Source organism: Telmatherina bonti (assembly GCF_933228915.1).
Source record: "Telmatherina bonti genome assembly, chromosome: 3".
Lineage (NCBI taxonomy): Eukaryota > Metazoa > Chordata > Actinopteri > Atheriniformes > Telmatherinidae > Telmatherina > Telmatherina bonti.
This window is the reverse complement of record NC_136621.1, coordinates 44,903,514-44,921,985: the sequence shown is the minus strand read 5'-3', so window position 1 is coordinate 44,921,985 and position 18,472 is coordinate 44,903,514. Positions and strand designations below refer to the sequence as shown.

At 50.5% G+C, this 18,472-nt stretch overlaps 1 protein-coding gene across 1 annotated transcript in view; it reads right to left on the bottom strand.

The window, feature by feature from the left end:
- The window catches only part of LOC306774297 (eukaryotic initiation factor 4A-III-like), a gene marked incomplete at its 3' end in the record, with an annotated part of 17,793 nt that extends 826 nt beyond the window's left edge, over window positions 1-16,967 (bottom strand). Inside the window, exons 1-5 of the mRNA XM_079264297.1 lie at window positions 16,727-16,967; window positions 11,824-11,896; window positions 9,203-9,269; window positions 7,642-7,704; window positions 7,422-7,554 (exon numbers count right to left, since the gene is read on the bottom strand). Coding sequence (XP_079120423.1) covers window positions 7,422-7,554; window positions 7,642-7,704; window positions 9,203-9,269; window positions 11,824-11,896; window positions 16,727-16,880 — 490 coding nt within the window. The 5' untranslated portion in view covers window positions 16,881-16,967. The remainder of the gene's footprint in view (window positions 1-7,421; window positions 7,555-7,641; window positions 7,705-9,202; window positions 9,270-11,823; window positions 11,897-16,726) is intronic.
- Between the last annotated feature and the right edge of the window lie 1,505 nt (window positions 16,968-18,472).

The following is an 18,472-nucleotide window of genomic DNA, read 5'->3' as shown; positions in this document are numbered from 1 at the left end:
CGTCTGATTGGCTGATCACAACAAATGTCACCATAAAAGAATTTTACAGTTAATTGCAATAGTGAAGTCCTGATGGAGGTCCTGATGTAAACCCTGATGGAAGTCCTGATGGAGGTCCTGATGGAAGTCCTGATGTAAACCCTGATGGAAGTCCTGATGGAGGTCCTGATGGAAGTCCTGATGGAGGTCCTGATGGAAACCCTGATGGAAGTCCTGATGGAGGTCCTGATGTAAACCCTGATGGAAGTCCTGATGGAAGTCCTGATGTAAACCCTGATGGAAGTCCTGATGGAGGTCCTGATGGAAACCCTGATGGAAGTCCTGATGGAAGTCCTGCTGGAAGTCCTGATGTAAACCCTGATGGAAGTCCTGATGGAGGTCCTGATGGAAGTCCTGATGGAAGTCCTGATGGAAGTCCTGATGTAAACCCTGATGGAAGTCCTGATGGAAGTCCTGATGTAAACCCTGATGGAGGTCCTGCTGGAAACCCTGATGGAGGTCCTGATGGAAGTCCTGCTATAAACCCTGATGGAAGTCCTGCTGTAAACCCTGATGGAAGTCCTGCTGTAAACCCTGATGGAAGTCCTGATGGAAGTCCTGATGGAAGTCCTGCTGTAAACCCTGATGGAAGTCCTGCTGTAAACCCTGATGGAAGTCCTGATGGAGGTCCTGATGGAAGTCCTGCTGTAAACCCTGATGGAAGTCCTGATGTAAACCCTGATGGAAGTCCTGATGTAAACCCAGATGGAAGTCCTGATGGAAGTCCTGATGGAAGTCCTGCTGTAAACCCTGATGGAAGTCCTGATGTAAACCCTGATGGAAGTCCTGATGTAAACCCTGATGGAAGTCCTGATGGAAACCCTGATGGAAGTCCTGATGGAGGTCCTGATGGAAACCCTGATGGAAGTCCTGCTGTAAACCCTGATGGAAGTCCTGATGGAGGTCCTGATGGAAACCCTGATGGAAGTCCTGCTGTAAACCCTGATGGAAGTCCTGCTGTAAACCCTGATGGAAGTCCTGATGTAAACCCTGATGGAAGTCCTGATGGAGGTCCTGATGGAAGTCCTGATGGAGGTCCTGATGGAGGTCCTGATGGAAGTCCAGATGGAAGTCCTGATGTACACCCTGATGGAAGTCCTGATGGAGGTCCTGATGGAAGTCCTGATGGAGGTCCTGATGGAAGTCCTGCTGTAAACCCTGATGGAAGTCCTGCTGTAAACCCTGATGGAAGTCCTGATGGAGGTCCTGATGGAAGTCCTGCTGTAAACCCTGATGGAAGTCCTGCTGTAAACCCTGATGGAAGTCCTGATGGAGGTCCTGATGGAAGTCCTGCTGTAAACCCTGATGGAAGTCCTGCTGTAAACCCTGATGGAAGTCCTGATGGAGGTCCTGATGGAAGTCCTGCTGTAAACCCTGATGGAAGTCCTGATGTAAACCCTGATGGAAGTCCTGATGTAAACCCTGATGGAAGTCCTGATGGAAGTCCTGATGGAAGTCCTGCTGTAAACCCTGATGGAAGTCCTGATGGAAGTCCTGATGGAAGTCCTGCTGTAAACCCTGATGGAAGTCCTGCTGTAAACCCTGATGGAAGTCCTGATGGAGGTCCTGATGGAAGTCCTGCTGTAAACCCTGATGGAAGTCCTGATGTAAACCCTGATGGAAGTCCTGCTGTAAACCCTGATGGAAGTCCTGATGTAAACCCTGATGGAAGTCCTGATGTAAACCCTGATGGAAGTCCTGATGTAAACCCTGATGGAAGTCCTGCTGTAAACCCTGATGGAAGTCCTGATGGAAGTCCTGATGTAAACCCTGATGGAAGTCCTGATGGAAGTCCTGATGTAAACCCTGATGGAAGTCCTGATGGAAGTCCTGATGTAAACCCTGATGGAAGTCCTGATGTAAACCCTGATGGAAGTCCTGATGGAAGTCCTGCTGTAAACCCTGATGGAAGTCCTGATGTAAACCCTGATGGAAGTCCTGATGGAGGTCCTGATGGAGGTCCTGATGAAAGTCCTGATGGAATTCGTGATGGAAGTCCTGATGTAAACCCTGACGGAAGTCCTGATGGAGGTCCTGATGAAAGTCCTGATGGAAGTCCTGATGGAAGTCCTGATGGAAGCTCTGATGGAAGTCCTGATGGAAGTCCTGCTGTAAACCCTGATGGAAGTCCTGCTGTAAACCCTGATGGAAGTCCTGATGTAAACCCTGATGGAAGTCCTGATGGAAGTCCTGCTGTAAACCCTGATGGAAGTCCTGATGTAAACCCTGATGGAAGTCCTGATGGAGGTCCTGATGGAGGTCCTGATGAAAGTCCTGATGGAATTCGTGATGGAAGTCCTGATGTAAACCCTGACGGAAGTCCTGATGGAGGTCCTGATGAAAGTCCTGATGGAAGTCCTGATGGAAGTCCTGATGGAAGCTCTGATGGAAGTCCTGATGGAAGTCCTGCTGTAAACCCTGATGGAAGTCCTGCTGTAAACCCTGATGGAAGTCCTGCTGTAAACCCTGATGGAGGTCCTGATGGAAACCCTGATGGAAGTCCTGCTGTAAACCCTGATGGAGGTCCTGATGGAAGTCCTGATGGAGGTCCTGCTGGAAACCCTGATGGAAGTCCTGCTGTAAACCCTGATGGAAACCCTGATGGAAGTCCTGCTGTAAACCCTGATGGAAGTCCTGATGGAGGTCCTGATGGAGGTCCTGCTGGAAACCCTGATGGAAGTCCTGATGGAAGTCCTGATGGAGGTCCTGCTGGAAACCCTGATGGAAGTCCTGATGGAGGTCCTGCTGGAAACCCTGATGGAGGTCCTGCTGGAAACCCTGATGGAGGTCCTGATGGAAACCATGATGGAAGTCCTGATGGAGGTCCTGATGGAAGTCCTGATGGAAGTCCTGCTGGAAACCCTGATGGAAGTCCTGCTGTAAACCCTGATGGAAGTCCTGCTGTAAACCCTGATGGAAGTCCTGATGTAAACCCTGATGGAAGTCCTGATGGAGGTCCTGATGGAAGTCCTGATGGAAACCCTGATGGAAGTCGTGATGAAGGTCCTGATGGAAGTCCTGATGTAAACCCTGATGAAAGTCCTGATGGAGGTCCTGATGGAAGTCCTGCTGTAAACCCTGATGGAAGTCCTGCTGTAAACCCTGATGGAAGTCCTGATGTAAACCCTGATGGAAGTCCTGCTGTAAACCCTGATGGAAGTCCTGATGGAAGTCCTGCTGTAAACCCTGATGGAAGTCCTGATGGAAGTCCTGATGGAAGTCCTGATGGAAACCCTGATGGAAGTCGTGATGGAAGTCCTGCTGTAAACCCTGATGGAAGTCCTGATGGAAGTCCTGCTGTAAACCCTGATGGAAGTCCTGATGGAAGTCCTGATGGAAGTCCTGATGGAAACCCTGATGGAAGTCGTGATGAAGGTCCTGATGGAGGTCCTGATGGAAGTCCTGATGTAAACCCTGATGAAAGTCCTGATGGAGGTCCTGATGGAAGTCCTGATGGAAGTCCTGATGGAAGTCCTGATGGAGGTCCTGATGGAGGTCCTGATGTAAACCCTGATGGAAGTCCTGATGTAAACCCTGATGGAAGTCCTGATGTAAACCCTGATGGAAGTCCTGATGTAAACCCTGATGGAAGTCCTGATGTAAACCCTGATGGAGGTCCTGATGGAGGTCCTGATGGAAGTCCTGATGGAGGTCCTGATGGAGGTCCTGATGAAAGTCCTGATGGAAGCTCTGATGGAAGTCCTGATGGAAGTCCTGATGGAAGCTCTGATGGAAGTCCTGATGGAAGCTCTGATGGAAGTCCTGATGGAAACCCTGATGGAAGTCCTGATGGAAGCTCTGATGGAAGTCCTGATGGAAGCTCTGATGGAAGTCCTGATGGAAACCCTGATGGAAGTCCTGATGTAAGTCCTGATGGAAGTCCTGATGGAAGTCCTGATGGAAGCTCTGATGGAAGCTCTGATGGAAACCCTGATGGAAACCCTGATGGAAACCCTGATGGAAGTCCTGCTGGAAACCCTGATGGAGGTCCTGATGGAAGTCCTGATGGAAACCCTGATGGAAGTCCTGCTGGAAACCCTGATGGAAGTCCTGATGGAGGTCCTGCTGGAAACCCTGATGGAAGTCCTGCTGTAAACCCTGATGGAGGTCCTGATGGAGGTCCTGATGGAAGTCCTGATGGAGGTCCTGATGGAAGTCCTGATGGAGGTCCTGATGGAAGTCCTGATGTAAACCCTGATGGAAGTCCTGATGTAAACCCTGATGGAAGTCCTGATGGAAGTCCCGATGGAAGTCCTGATGTAAACCCTGATGGAAGTCCTGATGGAGGTCCTGATGGAGGTCCTGATGGAAGTCCTGATGGAAGTCCTGATGGAAGTCCTGATGTAAACCCCGATGGAAGTCCTGATGGAAGTCCTGATGGAGGTCCTGATGTAAACCCTGATGGAAGTCCTGATGTAAACCCTGATGGAAGTCCTGATGTAAACCCTGATGGAAGTCCTGATGTAAACCCTGATGGAGGTCCTGATGTAAACCCTGATGGAAGTCCTGATGTAAACCCTGATGGAAGTCCTGATGTAAACCCTGATGGAGGTCCTGATGAAAGTCCTGATGGAAGCTCTGATGGAAGTCCTGATGGAAGTCCTGATGGAAGCTCTGATAGAAGTCCTGATGGAAGCTCTGATGGAAGTCCTGATGGAAGTCCTGATGGAAGCTCTGATGGAAGCTCTGATGGAAACCCTGATGGAAACCCTGATGGAAACCCTGATGGAAGTCCTGATGGAAGTCCTGCTGGAAACCCTGATGGAAGTCCTGCTGTAAACCCTGATGGAGGTCCTGATGGAAACCCTGATGGAAGTCCTGCTGTAAACCCTGATGGAAGTCCTGATGGAAACCCTGATGGAAGTCCTGCTGGAAACCCTGATGGAAGTCCTGCTGGAAACCCTGATGGAGGTCCTGCTGGAAACCCTGATGGAAGTCCTGCTGTAAACCCTGATGGAGGTCCTGATGGAAGTCCTGATGGAGGTCCTGCTGGAAACCCTGATGGAAGTCCTGATGGAGGTCCTGCTGGAAACCCTGATGGAACTCCTGATGGAGGTCCTGCTGGAAACCCTGATGGAAGTCCTGATGGAGGTCCTGCTGGAAACCCTGATGGAAGTCCTGATGGAAACCCTGATGGAAGTCCTGATGGAAGTCCTGCTGGAAACCCTGATGGAGGTCCTGATGGAAACCCTGATGGAAGTCCTGATGGAAGTCCTGCTGTAAACCCTGATGGAAGTCCTGCTGTAAACCCTGATGGAAGTCCTGCTGTAAACCCTGATGGAAGTCCTGATGTAAACCCTGATGGAAGTCCTGATGGAGGTCCTGATGGAAGTCCTGATGGAAACCCTGATGGAAGTCGTGCTGTAAACCCTGATGGAAGTCCTGAAGAAGGTCCTGATGGAAGTCCTGATGGAGGTCCTGATGGAAACCCTGATGGAAGTCCTGAAGAAGGTCCTGATGGAAGTCCTGATGGAGGTCCTGATGGAAACCCTGATGGAAGTCCTGATGGAAGTCCTGATGGAGGTCCTGATGAAAGTCCTGATGGAATTCGTGATGGAAGTCCTGATGTAAACCCTGACGGAAGTCCTGATGGAGGTCCTGACGGAAGTCCTGATGGAAGTCCTGATGGAAGCTCTGATGGAAGCTCTGATGGAAGCTCTGATGGAAGTCCTGATGGAAATCCTGATGGAAACCCTGATGGAAGCTCTGATGGAAGCCCTGATGGAAGCCCTGATGGAAGCTCTGATGGAAGCCCTGATGGAAACCCTGATGGAAGTCCTGATGGAAGCTCTGATGGAAGTCCTGATGGAAACCCTGATGGAAGTCCTGATGGAGGTCCTGATGGAAGTCCTGATGGAAACCCTGATGGAAGTCCTGATGGAGGTCCTGATGGAAGTCCTGATGGAAACCCTGATGGAAGTCCTGATGGAAACCCTGATGGAAGTCCTGATGGAAGTCCTGATGGAAGCTCTGATGGAAGCTCTGATGGAAGCTCTGATGGAAGTCCTGATGGAAGTCCTGATGGAAGCTCTGATGGAAGTCCTGATGGAAACCCTGATGGAAGTCCTGATGGAAGCTCTGATGGAAGCTCTGATGGAAACCCTGATGTAAGTCCTGATGGAAACCCTGATGGAAGTCCTGATGGAAACCCTGATGGAAGTCCTGCTGTAAACCCTGATGGAAGTCCTGATGGAAGTCCTGATGGAAGTCCTGATGGAAGTCCTGATGGAAACCCTGATGGAAGTCCTGATGGAAGTCCTGATGGAAACCCTGATGGAAGTCCTGATGGAAGTCCTGATGGAAACCCTGATGGAAGTCCTGATGGAAGTCCTGATGGAAGTCCTGATGTAAACCCTGATGGAAGTCCTGATGGAAGTCCTGATGGAAGTCCTGATGGAAACCCTGATGGAAGTCGTGCTGTAAACCCTGATGGAAGTCCTGAAGAAGGTCCTGATGGAAGTCCTGATGGAGGTCCTGATGGAAGTCCTGCTATAAACCCTGATGGAAGTCCTGATGTAAACCCTGATGGAAGTCCTGATGTAAACCCTGATGGAAGTCCTGATGGAAGTCCTGATGGAAGTCCTGATGGAAACCCTGATGGAAGTCCTGATGTAAACCCTGATGGAAGTCCTGATGGAAGTCCTGATGGAAACCCTGATGGAGGTCCTGATGGAAGTCCTGATGGAAGTCCTGCTATAAACCCTGATGGAAGTCCTGATGGAAGTCCTGATGGAAACCCTGATGGAAGTCCTGATGGAAGTCCTGATGGAAACCCTGATGGAAGTCCTGATGTAAACCCTGATGGAAGTCCTGATGGAAGTCCTGATGGAAACCCTGATGGAAACCCTGATGGAAACCCTGATGGAAGTCCTGATGGAAACCCTGATGGAAGTCCTGATGGAAGTCCTGATGGAAACCCTGATGGAAGTCCTGATGGAAACCCTGATGGAAGTCCTGATGGAAACCCTGATGGAAGTCCTGATGGAAGTCCTGATGGAAACCCTGATGGAAGTCCTGATGGAAGTCCTGATGGAAGTCCTGATGGAAGTCCTGATGGAAGTCCTGATGGAAACCCTGATGGAAGTCCTGATGGAAGTCCTGATGGAAGTCCTGATGGAAACCCTGATGGAAGTCCTGATGGAAACCCTGATTGAAGTCCTGATGGAAACCCTGATGGAAGTCCTGATGGAAGTCCTGATGGAAGTCCTGATGGAAACCCTGATGGAAGTCCTGATGGAAGTCCTGATGGAAACCCTGATGGAAGTCCTGATGGAAACCCTGATGGAAGTCCTGATGGAAGTCCTGATGGAAACCCTGATGGAAGTCCTGATGGAAGTCCTGATGGAAAGCCTGAAGATATGCCATGGCAACAACTGACTCACCAAACACCCGTCCAGGCGTGCCAGCCACCACGTGCTGGCCGTAATCCAGCTTGCGGATGTCTTCCCCAACATTGGTCCCACCTATGCAGGCGTGACACTGGACATTCATGTAGTCTCCCAGAGCCAGAAGGACCTAAGGATCCAAGATACAACCGACCTATCAGACAGCAACTCTACTAATGCTAACAGATGATTGGCTGGGTGTGACCACGGGGGCTACCTTCTGAATCTGCCCGGCTAGCTCTCTGGTTGGAGCGAGGATCAGGGCCTGGGTCTCCCTCACCTGTGGACACAGAACACATAACAGTGGGATGTCACACACACACACACACACACACACACACACACACACACACACACACACACACCACTGACATCGACCACAGCCTATCTGACCCAGATCAGAACTGGCTCTGCTGAACCAGACCATAACCGGTTCTGCTGACCCAGATCTGGTTCTGGCTGAAATATGAGCTGACTTTTGATAAAGAAGTGACTGTGAACCCGAACCACTCATTCTCAGTCAGCTGCAGAACTGCTTTTTGGTTCTGAACTGAGTCTGGTTCTGGTTACAGGCAGGTTTGGAGAAGAGGGTTGTGGTAAAGAGGACGACTACGATTTAGCACTAGGAATGCACCGATACCGATACCAGTATTGGTATCAGCTCAATACCAAGCATGTGTACTCGTATTTGGTATTACTGAAAGTGTATCGATACCACACTAGCCATACTAGATGCGTTTGATGCTTCGGACATGTTCTAAAAGAAATAAAAGCCTTGAATGTTAAAATGTGACATTTTCTGTTCCACTAACCAGTGATCCGCACTGTTAAATCAACAAGAGCGGCACTCAGCATAGAAAGACAAGAGGAGAGCAGCCGCCCCCAAACAAAGCGTTGCCACGCTATGTACCCTGCTACGTTGCCAATTCAGTAACATTCAGCTTATCAGCAAGGAATGGTTATCCTAAATGTTACACGGAGTAACGGTGTTCTTATGCAACAGTATGTGGTGAAAATACAACAATGCCTCCAGAATGTGGGCGTTTCTTTTTCACTATATATACGGAGCTACCGACGGAGCAGCTCTTTGGTGGAGTTCACTGCAGCTGAAATCAGCCAGAACTGGCAACTCTGACAGGGTCAGTTAGGGCCGTTAGGACAGCAGAGTTTCTGCAAGCAGCCTGCAGCTCTTGTTAGTGGAGAGAACTGCAGCGTTGAGGATCATTATGACTTGTTTAGATGCATTTTCAGAAAGCCAGCGGCTGCTTCACGAGCCGCAAGGCAGGAGTCAGAGAGCCGCATGCGATGAGGAACACAGCACTAAAAGCTGGATCTTTGTTTCAAAACCACATATTTATAGTTGTATTTTGGTAAAATCTGACAAATCAGAATAAAACCTTGCTTTTTTTATTACAAATTGTTAGATCTGTAATGTTATTATATTTGTACTGGTGAGGTAACTTAAGAAAGATGAATTTATTACAATATAATGAAATCTTACACAGTTATAACAGCAATAATAACCATAGTCACAATAATGTTAACATAAACACATCTGCTATCGGCCGGGATCGGCAGACATTCCCATGTCAGGTATCAGTATTGTATCGGAACTCCCAAGCACGTAGCACTGCACAGTGATCCAGCTTACACCATGAGCTACGTCTCTATCACCATAGCGATGCTGGGCAGACACCTGAAATATTCGTTACCATGGTGATCCAACAGGTTCCACATGGAAACTGCATCCGCTCTGTCTTTGGTTTCTAAATACTGACCTGGATGTCCAGACACTGCAGCACCGAGATGCAGAAGGTGGCGGTTTTCCCTGTTCCGGACTGTGACCTGGACAGGAGATAGGGCGGATGTTAAGGGACAGGGTGGAGAGGGGGTTAGGGGATAGGGTGGAGCGGGGGTTAGGGGACAGGGTGGAGCGGGGGGTTAGGGGACAGGGTGGAGCGGGGGTTAGGGGACAGGGTGGAGCGGGGGTTAGGGGACAGGGTGGAGCGGGGGTTAGGGGACAGGGTGGAGCGGGGGTTAGGGGACAGGGTGGAGCGGGGGTTAGGGGACAGGGTGGAGCGGGGGTTAGGGGACAGGGTGGAGCGGGGGTTAGGGGATAGGGTGGAGCGGGGGTTAGGGGATAGGGTGGAGCGGGGGTTAGGGGATAGGGTGGAGAGGGGGTTAGGGGACAGGGTGGAGAGGGGGTTAGGGGACAGGGTGGAGCGGGGGTTAGGGGATAGGGTGGAGCGGGGGTTAGGGGATAGGGTGGAGCGGGGGTTAGGGGATAGGGTGGAGCGGGGGTTAGGGGACAGGGTGGAGCGGGGGTTAGGGGACAGGGTGGAGCGGGGGTTAGGGGACAGGGTGGAGCGGGGGTTAGGGGACAGGGTGGAGCGGGGGTTAGGGGACAGGGTGGAGCGGGGGTTAGGGGACAGGGTGGAGCGGGGGTTAGGGGATAGGGTGGAGCGGGGGTTAGGGGATAGGGTGGAGAGGGGGTTAGGGGATAGGGTGGAGCGGGGGTTAGGGGATAGGGTGGAGCGGGGGTTAGGGGACAGGGTGGAGCGGGGGTTAGGGGACAGGGTGGAGCGGGGGTTAGGGGACAGGGTGGAGAGGGGGTTAGGGGACAGGGTGGAGAGGGGGTTAGGGGACAGGGTGGAGAGGGGGTTAGGGGATAGGGTGGAGCGGGGGTTAGGGGACAGGGTGGAGAGGGGGTTAGGGGACAGGGTGGAGAGGGGGTTAGGGGATAGGGTGGAGCGGGGGTTAGGGGATAGGGTGGAGCGGGGGTTAGGGGATAGGGTGGAGCGGGGGTTAGGGGATAGGGTGGAGAGGGGGTTAGGGGATAGGGTGGAGAGGGGGTTAGGGGACAGGGTGGAGCGGGGGTTAGGGGATAGGGTGGAGCGGGGGTTAGGGGATAGGGTGGAGCGGGGGTTAGGGGATAGGGTGGAGAGGGGGTTAGGGGATAGGGTGGAGAGGGGGTTAGGGGATAGGGTGGAGAGGGGGTTAGGGGATAGGGTGGAGAGGGGGTTAGGGGATAGGGTGGAGAGGGGGTTAGGGGATAGGGTGGAGCGGGGGTTAGGGGATAGGGTGGAGAGGGGGTTAGGGGATAGGGTGGAGCGGGGGTTAGGGGATAGGGTGGAGAGGGGGTTAGGGGACAGGGTGGAGAGGGGGTTAGGGGACAGGGTGGAGCGGGGGTTAGGGGATAGGGTGGAGAGGGGGTTAGGGGACAGGGTGGAGCGGGGGTTAGGGGATAGGGTGGAGCGGGGGTTAGGGGATAGGGTGGAGAGGGGGTTAGGGGATAGGGTGGAGCGGGGGTTAGGGGACAGGGTGGAGAGGGGGTTAGGGGATAGGGTGGAGCGGGGGTTAGGGGACAGGGTGGAGAGGGGGTTAGGGGACAGGGTGGAGAGGGGGTTAGGGGACAGGGTGGAGAGGGGGTTAGGGGACAGGGTGGAGCGGGGGTTAGGGGACAGGGTGGAGAGGGGGTTAGGGGACAGGGTGGAGCGGGGGTTAGGGGACAGGGTGGAGAGGGGGTTAGGGGACAGGGTGGAGAGGGGGTTAGGGGATAGGGTGGAGAGGGGGTTAGGGGATAGGGTGGAGCGGGGGTTAGGGGACAGGGTGGAGAGGGGGTTAGGGGATAGGGTGGAGAGGGGGTTAGGGGACAGGGTGGAGAGGGGGTTAGGGGATAGGGTGGAGAGGGGGTTAGGAGACGGGTGGAGCGGGGTTAGGAGACGGGTGGAGAGGGGGTTAGGGGATAGGGTGGAGAGGGGGTTAGGGGATAGGGTGGAGCGGGGGTTAGGGGATAGGGTGGAGAGGGGGTTAGGGGATAGGGTGGAGCGGGGGTTAGGGGACAGGGTGGAGAGGGGGTTAGGGGATAGGGTGGAGAGGGGGTTAGGGGATAGGGTGGAGAGGGGGTTAGGGGACAGGGTGGAGAGGGGGTTAGGGGATAGGGTGGAGAGGGGGTTAGGAGACGGGTGGAGCGGGGTTAGGAGACGGGTGGAGAGGGGGTTAGGGGATAGGGTGGAGAGGGGGTTAGGGGATAGGGTGGAGAGGGGGTTAGGGGATAGGGTGGAGCGGGGGTTAGGGGACAGGGTGGAGAGGGGGTTAGGGGACAGGGTGGAGAGGGGGTTAGGGGACAGGGTGGAGCGGGGGTTAGGGGACAGGGTGGAGCGGGGGTTAGGAGACGGGTGGAGCGGGGTTAGGAGACGGGTGGAGAGGGGGTTAGGAGACGGGTGGAGCGGGGTTAGGAGACGGGTGGAGAGGGGGTTAGGGGACAGGGTGGAGAGGGGGTTAGGAGACGGGTGGAGCGGGGTTAGGAGACGGGTGGAGAGGGGGTTAGGGGACAGGGTGGAGAGGGGGTTAGGAGACGGGTGGAGCGGGGTTAGGGGACGGGTGGAGCAGGGCTTACTGAGCGATTACGTCTCTGCCTTTGATGATCTGCTTGATGGCTCTCTGCTGGATCGCCGACGGCTTCTCGAAACCTGAGGAGAGACGAAAGTGTTAAGGAACAACCTTCGTCATCATGGCTGCACGACATATTGATAATCTACCTTCATCGCGATGCTAGCACGACATATTGATCATCTACCTTCATCGCGATGCTAGCACGACATATTGATCATCTACCTTCATCGCGATGCTAGCACGACATATTGATCATCTACCTTCATCGCGATGCTAGCACGACATATTGATCATCTACCTTCATCGCGATGCTAGCACGACATATTGATAATCTACCTTCATCGCGATGCTAGCACGACATATTGATCATCTATCTTCATCGCGATGCTAGCACGACATATTGATCATCTATCTTCATCGCGATGCTAGCACGACATATTGATAATCTACCTTCATCGCGATGCTAGCACGACATATTGATCATCTATCTTCATCGCGATGCTAGCACGACATATTGATCATCTATCTTCATCGCGATGCTAGCACGACATATTGATCATCTATCTTCATCGCGATGCTAGCACGACATATTGATCATCTACCTTCATCGCGATGCTAGCACGACATATTGATCATCCATCTTCATCGCGATGCTAGCACGACATATTGATCATCTATCTTCATCGCGATGCTAGCACGACATATTGATCATCTACCTTCATCGCGATGCTAGCACGACATATCCAACGTACATATTGCAAAGACGACCTCAAGTGCGATCAGTAAAAGTGCTTACATGAAAAAAGCGCTTACGGAAAAAAAGCGCTTACGCTTGTGGGTTTTTAAGGAAGCGCAACGGTGTCAAGAGCCAATCGCATTTATTGTTACTGTCCTGAACGCAACCCTACCCCCGCCCCCCCCCTCCTCGAACATCGCAAACGGGGGTTGTGGTGGCGAGAAAAACAGCTGGACGGGGAAAATGGAACTTGTGGGGACACACCACGGTGATTTAGGACCCCCCCCTTTCATCTGCCGACTGACCCCTGAACTGTTCTACGTTCCTGAGTTACAGAACCAGCAGCGGGATGCCAGAACTTTCCAGCTTTGGAAATCCTCCTGCAGAACTATGGTGGTCCTGGACTTCAGACCAGGACTTTGGAGGACCAAGACGGAGGACCAAGACTCTGGAGGACCGCTGGGGGTCTGACCGCAGCAGAAAATCCGTTGATGTGATGAAGACCTTCCAGAATCTGGTCTCATCGGTTAAATACGGTTCTGTATCCACCTGAACAGAACCAACGAACCAGATCTGCAGCCACGCGCAGTGTGCACGCGCCTCCAGATGGCGGTCTCAGCTAAACAAACAACATGCTGAAGTACTGGGTTAGCCTTAGCATCCTGAGTTAACTCAGGTTTAGCATCCTGAGCTAACTTAGTTTTTTAAATTGCGCCATCTGTTGGCAGCAGATAGTAGCTCGGACTTGCTATCTTGATTTTTTTTAAAAGTACAAACTCTTCTCACATAGATATTACCTCAAATGAGGTTTTTTTTTTCCTGAGGATTTCATGCCGGTTCAGAGGGTGTGTTGCAAGGGAGATTTTTCTGCATATTTTTGCTCTTCCAAGACTTGTTATGATGAGTCTCCATGGCAACGAAAGACTTGTTTACAATCGGGATCAACTGATTAACCTCTCCCAAATCAGGATTATCAGCGAAACAACACATCAAATCCCGATGGAGTTGAAAAGAAAGAGAAGAGGATGCAGAGCGGGAGTCAGACAGAGGAGAAAGTGATGGAGATTTAAACCATTTCTCCCGACGGTCGTCATGGGTAATATGAGATTGCTAGCTAACAAAACGGACGAGCTGGAGACGCTAACAAGGTCTCAGAAAGAATACAGAGAGTGCATTATTATGTGCTTCACCGAGACATGGCTGCATGAACACATCCCTGACTGTAATGTGTCTGTACCGGGCTTTAAAACGGTCCGTGCAGACCGCAGTAGACAACACAGCGGAAAGCTAAAGGGTGGTGGAATTGCAGTGCTGGTTAACCAGCGTTGGTGTCATCCTGGACATGTTACTGTCAAGGAGAAGATATGCACAAGGGACATGGAACTGTTAGCTGTGAGCTTCCGTCCATATTATTTACCCAGAGAGTTTACCTGTGTTATTCTGGTAGCGGTTTATATAATACCTGGTACCGCACCAGACACAGCCTGTGACGTCATCAGCTCCGTCGTTGCTCGGCTACAAACACAGCATCCAAACTCATTCATGGCGATCTCCGGAGACTTCAACAACGTCTCCCTCTCTGCAACTCTACCAACATTCCAGCAGTTTGTCAGCTGCTCCACCAGAGAAAATAAGATGTTGGACTTATTTTATGCAAATATGAATAATGGATACAGTTGTTCTGCCCTGCCTCCTTTAGGAAGATCTGACCATAATCTGGTTCTTCTCACCTCCACCTACAAGCCCATCGTTCAGCAGCAACCAGTCATCACAAAGACTATCAAAATCTGGTCTGCTGAAGCTGAAGATGCTCTTAGAGGAGGCTTTGAGGCTACAGACTGGAACGTCCTCTGTGAACCTCATGGAGACGACATCAACGCCATGACTGAGTGTGTGACAGATTACATAAACTTCTGTGTGGACAGCATCGTCCCAACAAGAACAGTGAGGTGCTTCCCCAATAACAAACCCTGGATCACCAGTGACCTGAAAAAGCTGCTGAACATCAAAAAGAAAGCCTTCAGGGATGGAGACAGGGAGTTATTGAGGGCAACACAAAAACAACTTAAAACACACACTAAGAAGTGCAAGGAGGACTACAGGAAGAAGTTAGAAAGTCAGCTCCAGCAGAATAACCTGAGGGATGTGTGGTCTGGAATGAAGAAGATCACCGGCTTCAAGTTAAAGGGGGACCAGCCTGATGGAGGTCTGGACAGAGCTAATGAGCTGAACATATTCTTCACCAGGTTCAGTTCACCCCCTACCTCCAGCCCAACAGACCACACACCCTCCATAAGCCCACTGCTTTCCTGTCACGCCTCCAATCTGTCACCCTGCAGCTCAGTCATGGACCAGAACACAGCTTCATCTCCCTCCACATCAGGACATCCTGAGACCTCCACCTTGTTTGTCTCCTGCAATCAGGTTAAGAAGCAACTTGAGAAACTGAACCAGAACAAGGCTGCAGGTCCAGATGGTGTCAGTCCCAGAGTTCTCAAGACCTGCTCAGAACAACTATGTCCGATTCTCCAGCACCTTTTCAACACCAGTCTGAGACAAAATAGAGTCCCAGTGCTGTGGAAAACCTCCTGCCTTGTTCCAGTGCCTAAAAAAACACAACCAGCTGAACCAAGTGACTACAGACCAGTTGCCCTGACATCTCACATCATGAAAGTCCTGGAGAGACTCTTACTGGCTCACCTCAACAAGCAAGTAAACACCTTTCAGGACCCATTCCAGTTTGCATATCGTAATGGACTTGGGGTTGAAGATGCCATCATATACCTGCTCCAGAGAGCACACTCTCATCTGGACCATTCAGGCAGCACTCTGAGGGTCATGTTCTTTCATTTCTCAGTGCTTTTAATACCATTCAGCCTGCTTTGTTATGTGAGAAGCTCCATAAATTCCAGGTGGATACCTCCACAACCACCTGGATCTATGACTACCTCACAAACAGACCCCAGTTTGTGAGACTGAAAGGTTGTGTGTCTGAGATGGAGGTCAGCAGCACTGGTGCACCACAAGGAACTGTACTCTGGCCATTCCTCTTCACTCTGTACACCTCAGACTTCCAGTACAACTCTGAGTCCTGTCATCTGCAGAAATACTCTGATGACTCTGCAGTTGTGGGGTGTATCAGGGATGGACAAGAAGCAGAGTACAGAGAACTGGTCAGCCAGTTTGTTAAATGGTGCGGTGACAATCATCTCATATTAAATAGCAGCAAAACAAAAGAGATGATTGTTGACTTCAGGAGGAAGAAGAATAAACAAAGCACTGTTTCCATCCTGGGAGAGGAGGTGGAGGTGGTGGAGGAATACAAGTATCTTGGAGTTCAGCTGGACAACAAACTGGACTGGAAATGCAACACTGACTACATCTACAAGAAAGGTCAGAGCAGACTGTACTTCTTAAGGAAGCTGAGATGGTTTAACGTCTGCACCAAGATGTTGCATATCTTCTATAAGTCTGTTGTGGAGAGTGCAGTCAGCTTTGCAGCATCTGCTGGGGTAGTAGCATCAGAACCAGAGACTTGAAGAGAATCAACAAACTGATCCAGAAAGCTGCTTCTGTGCTTGGAGTAACTCTGGAGCCGCTGGAGCTGATTGTCCAAAGAAGAATGCTGCACAAGCTGATGAAGATGATGGAGGATTCTTCACACCCTCTCCACAACACAGTGATGAAACAACAAAGTGTGTTCAGTGAGAGGCTTCTTCAGGTCCCATGTAAGACTGAAAGATACAGAAGATCATTCCTGCCAGCAGCCATCAGCCTCCGGAACAAGACCTCCTCTAGTTAATTATTAATATTTACTACAGTATTTCCCTTTGGGGATTAATAGTTTTCATTCATTCATTAGCATCCTGAGCTAACTTGTCTTTAGCATCCTGAGTTAACTGAGCTTTAGCATCCTGAGATGATTTAGCTTTAGCATCCTGAGCTAACTGAGCTTTAGCATCCTGAGCTAACTGAGCTTTAGCATCCTGAGATGATTTAGCTTTAGCATCCTGAGCTAACTGAGCTTTAGCATCCTGAGATGATTTAGCTTTAGCATCCTGAGATGATTTAGCTTTAGCATCCTGAGCTAACTGAGCTTTAGCATCCTGAGATGATTTAGCTTTAGCATCCTGAGCAAACCGCCCGGAGGCCGCGCGGATCCCCGGCCTACCGTATGCGTAGATGCCGCGGAGGAGGTCCTCCCGAAGCCCCATCGTGTCAAAGGTCGGGGTGACGTCCACCTCCTCGCTGGTTTCAAACTCCACCTTGGTCATGTCCTCCTCCTTCAGGAGCCTCTTCCTGCTCTGCGTTCCGGCGGCGGACATCTCTTTTAGACTGAAACTCGGTGAATTTGGGAAAATAAACTCCGGCAAAGAAGCGCGCGGTCTGGCTAACAGCGAGTACGCAGGAAGAAAGAGCGGCGCGTGGGGCGCACGCTGTACACGTCACCGAAGTGACGTGATGTGCGACGTCATGACGCACGGTTTCGGGACCAGGGCTGTTTCTGAACCACAGACGGTCTATGTTCTGAATGTCTTCAGTCCTTTAAAATATGATTAAAATAGAAAAATGACGTGTTTTCAACAACACGCTCTCCTGGAAACCTGCATCCAAACAGAATGTTCCTCCAACATTATAAGGAAAACAGAAACATGTTACTCCGGGAAGAAGGTGGTCTTATACTTAATCAACTTCTAAATACTAATCAAGGTCTTTTATCGTACAGTGAATTTCTGTCTACGTCTAACCTCCCTGTAACTTCTCAGGAATATGCTGTTGTGTTCGATGCAACTTCTGAAAGGAGCAAGGCGGATGTTTCAACCATTGATCCAAACACAGCTCGATGTCGACTGGGAGGGTTGATGTCAAAAGAAATGCTCCAGTAAATTGATGAGATGATCTCTGCAGAAAGTTCCTTTGTCTGCTGGGAAAGCTTATTGGTCATCATTGTTTGGAGCTGGTTAAATACAGGAAATGTTGCCTAAAAACAAAGTTAAAGAAGTCACCTTTAAAATTTCACACAATATTTTCCCTGCTAAAAAGACACTGCAGAGATTTTACCTCCATATTAATTTTTCATGTACCTTCTGTTGGGAATATATTGAAACAACGCTTCATCTGTTTTATCAGTGTCTGCACTCAAAGAAGTTTTGGTCAGATGTACAACATTTTATCAGACTGAGAACTGATCAAACACTTCACAGAAAATGATGTTCAACTGCATTTTGATAATCAGCACATGGATAAAGACGTGATCATCCAGCTTGGACTCCTCTTGGGAAAAGTCCATGGACGGACTGTAAACTGAGCATAAACCTCTTTTACCAAGAGCTTGACCTTTACAGCACCACGATACGAGAACTGGCACATCAGAAGGCAGCTAAAACCAGACATGTACCTGAGAAATTCAAAGTAAGATTATGACTGACCTGTATGTTGATGTGTTGTGTGTGTGTGTGTGTGTGTGTGTGTGTGTGTGTGTGTGTGTGTGTGTAGATATCTGACTGGATGGAATGTGCCCTGACTGGATTGCTACCATTTTATAGCCCCATCATGTGTTTCAGTTCTCCTACATGAGTACTAAGTTCATTTCTGCACGATTTTTGTTCTGTTTTGTTGTGTGTTCCTTGTGTCTCATCATTAGTGTACCCCTGACACTCAGTTATTGTGTAATTATGTTCTAAAAGCAATAAAAAATTTTTTAAAAAAGGTCATGTCTGAATTTCCCCGTGCTCCCCACACAGTGACCTACCTGGTTCTGCAGGTGTCCGAATGTCCAGAGAGAAAAGTAGTGCCCTCCATATTACCCACAATGCATCTGGAAAAGTATCGCTGGTCACAAGATGGGTCCATATAGACCACAATGCATTGCAGCAGGAGCTCAATGTGACATGAACGTCAAAGCAGATTAGAAAAA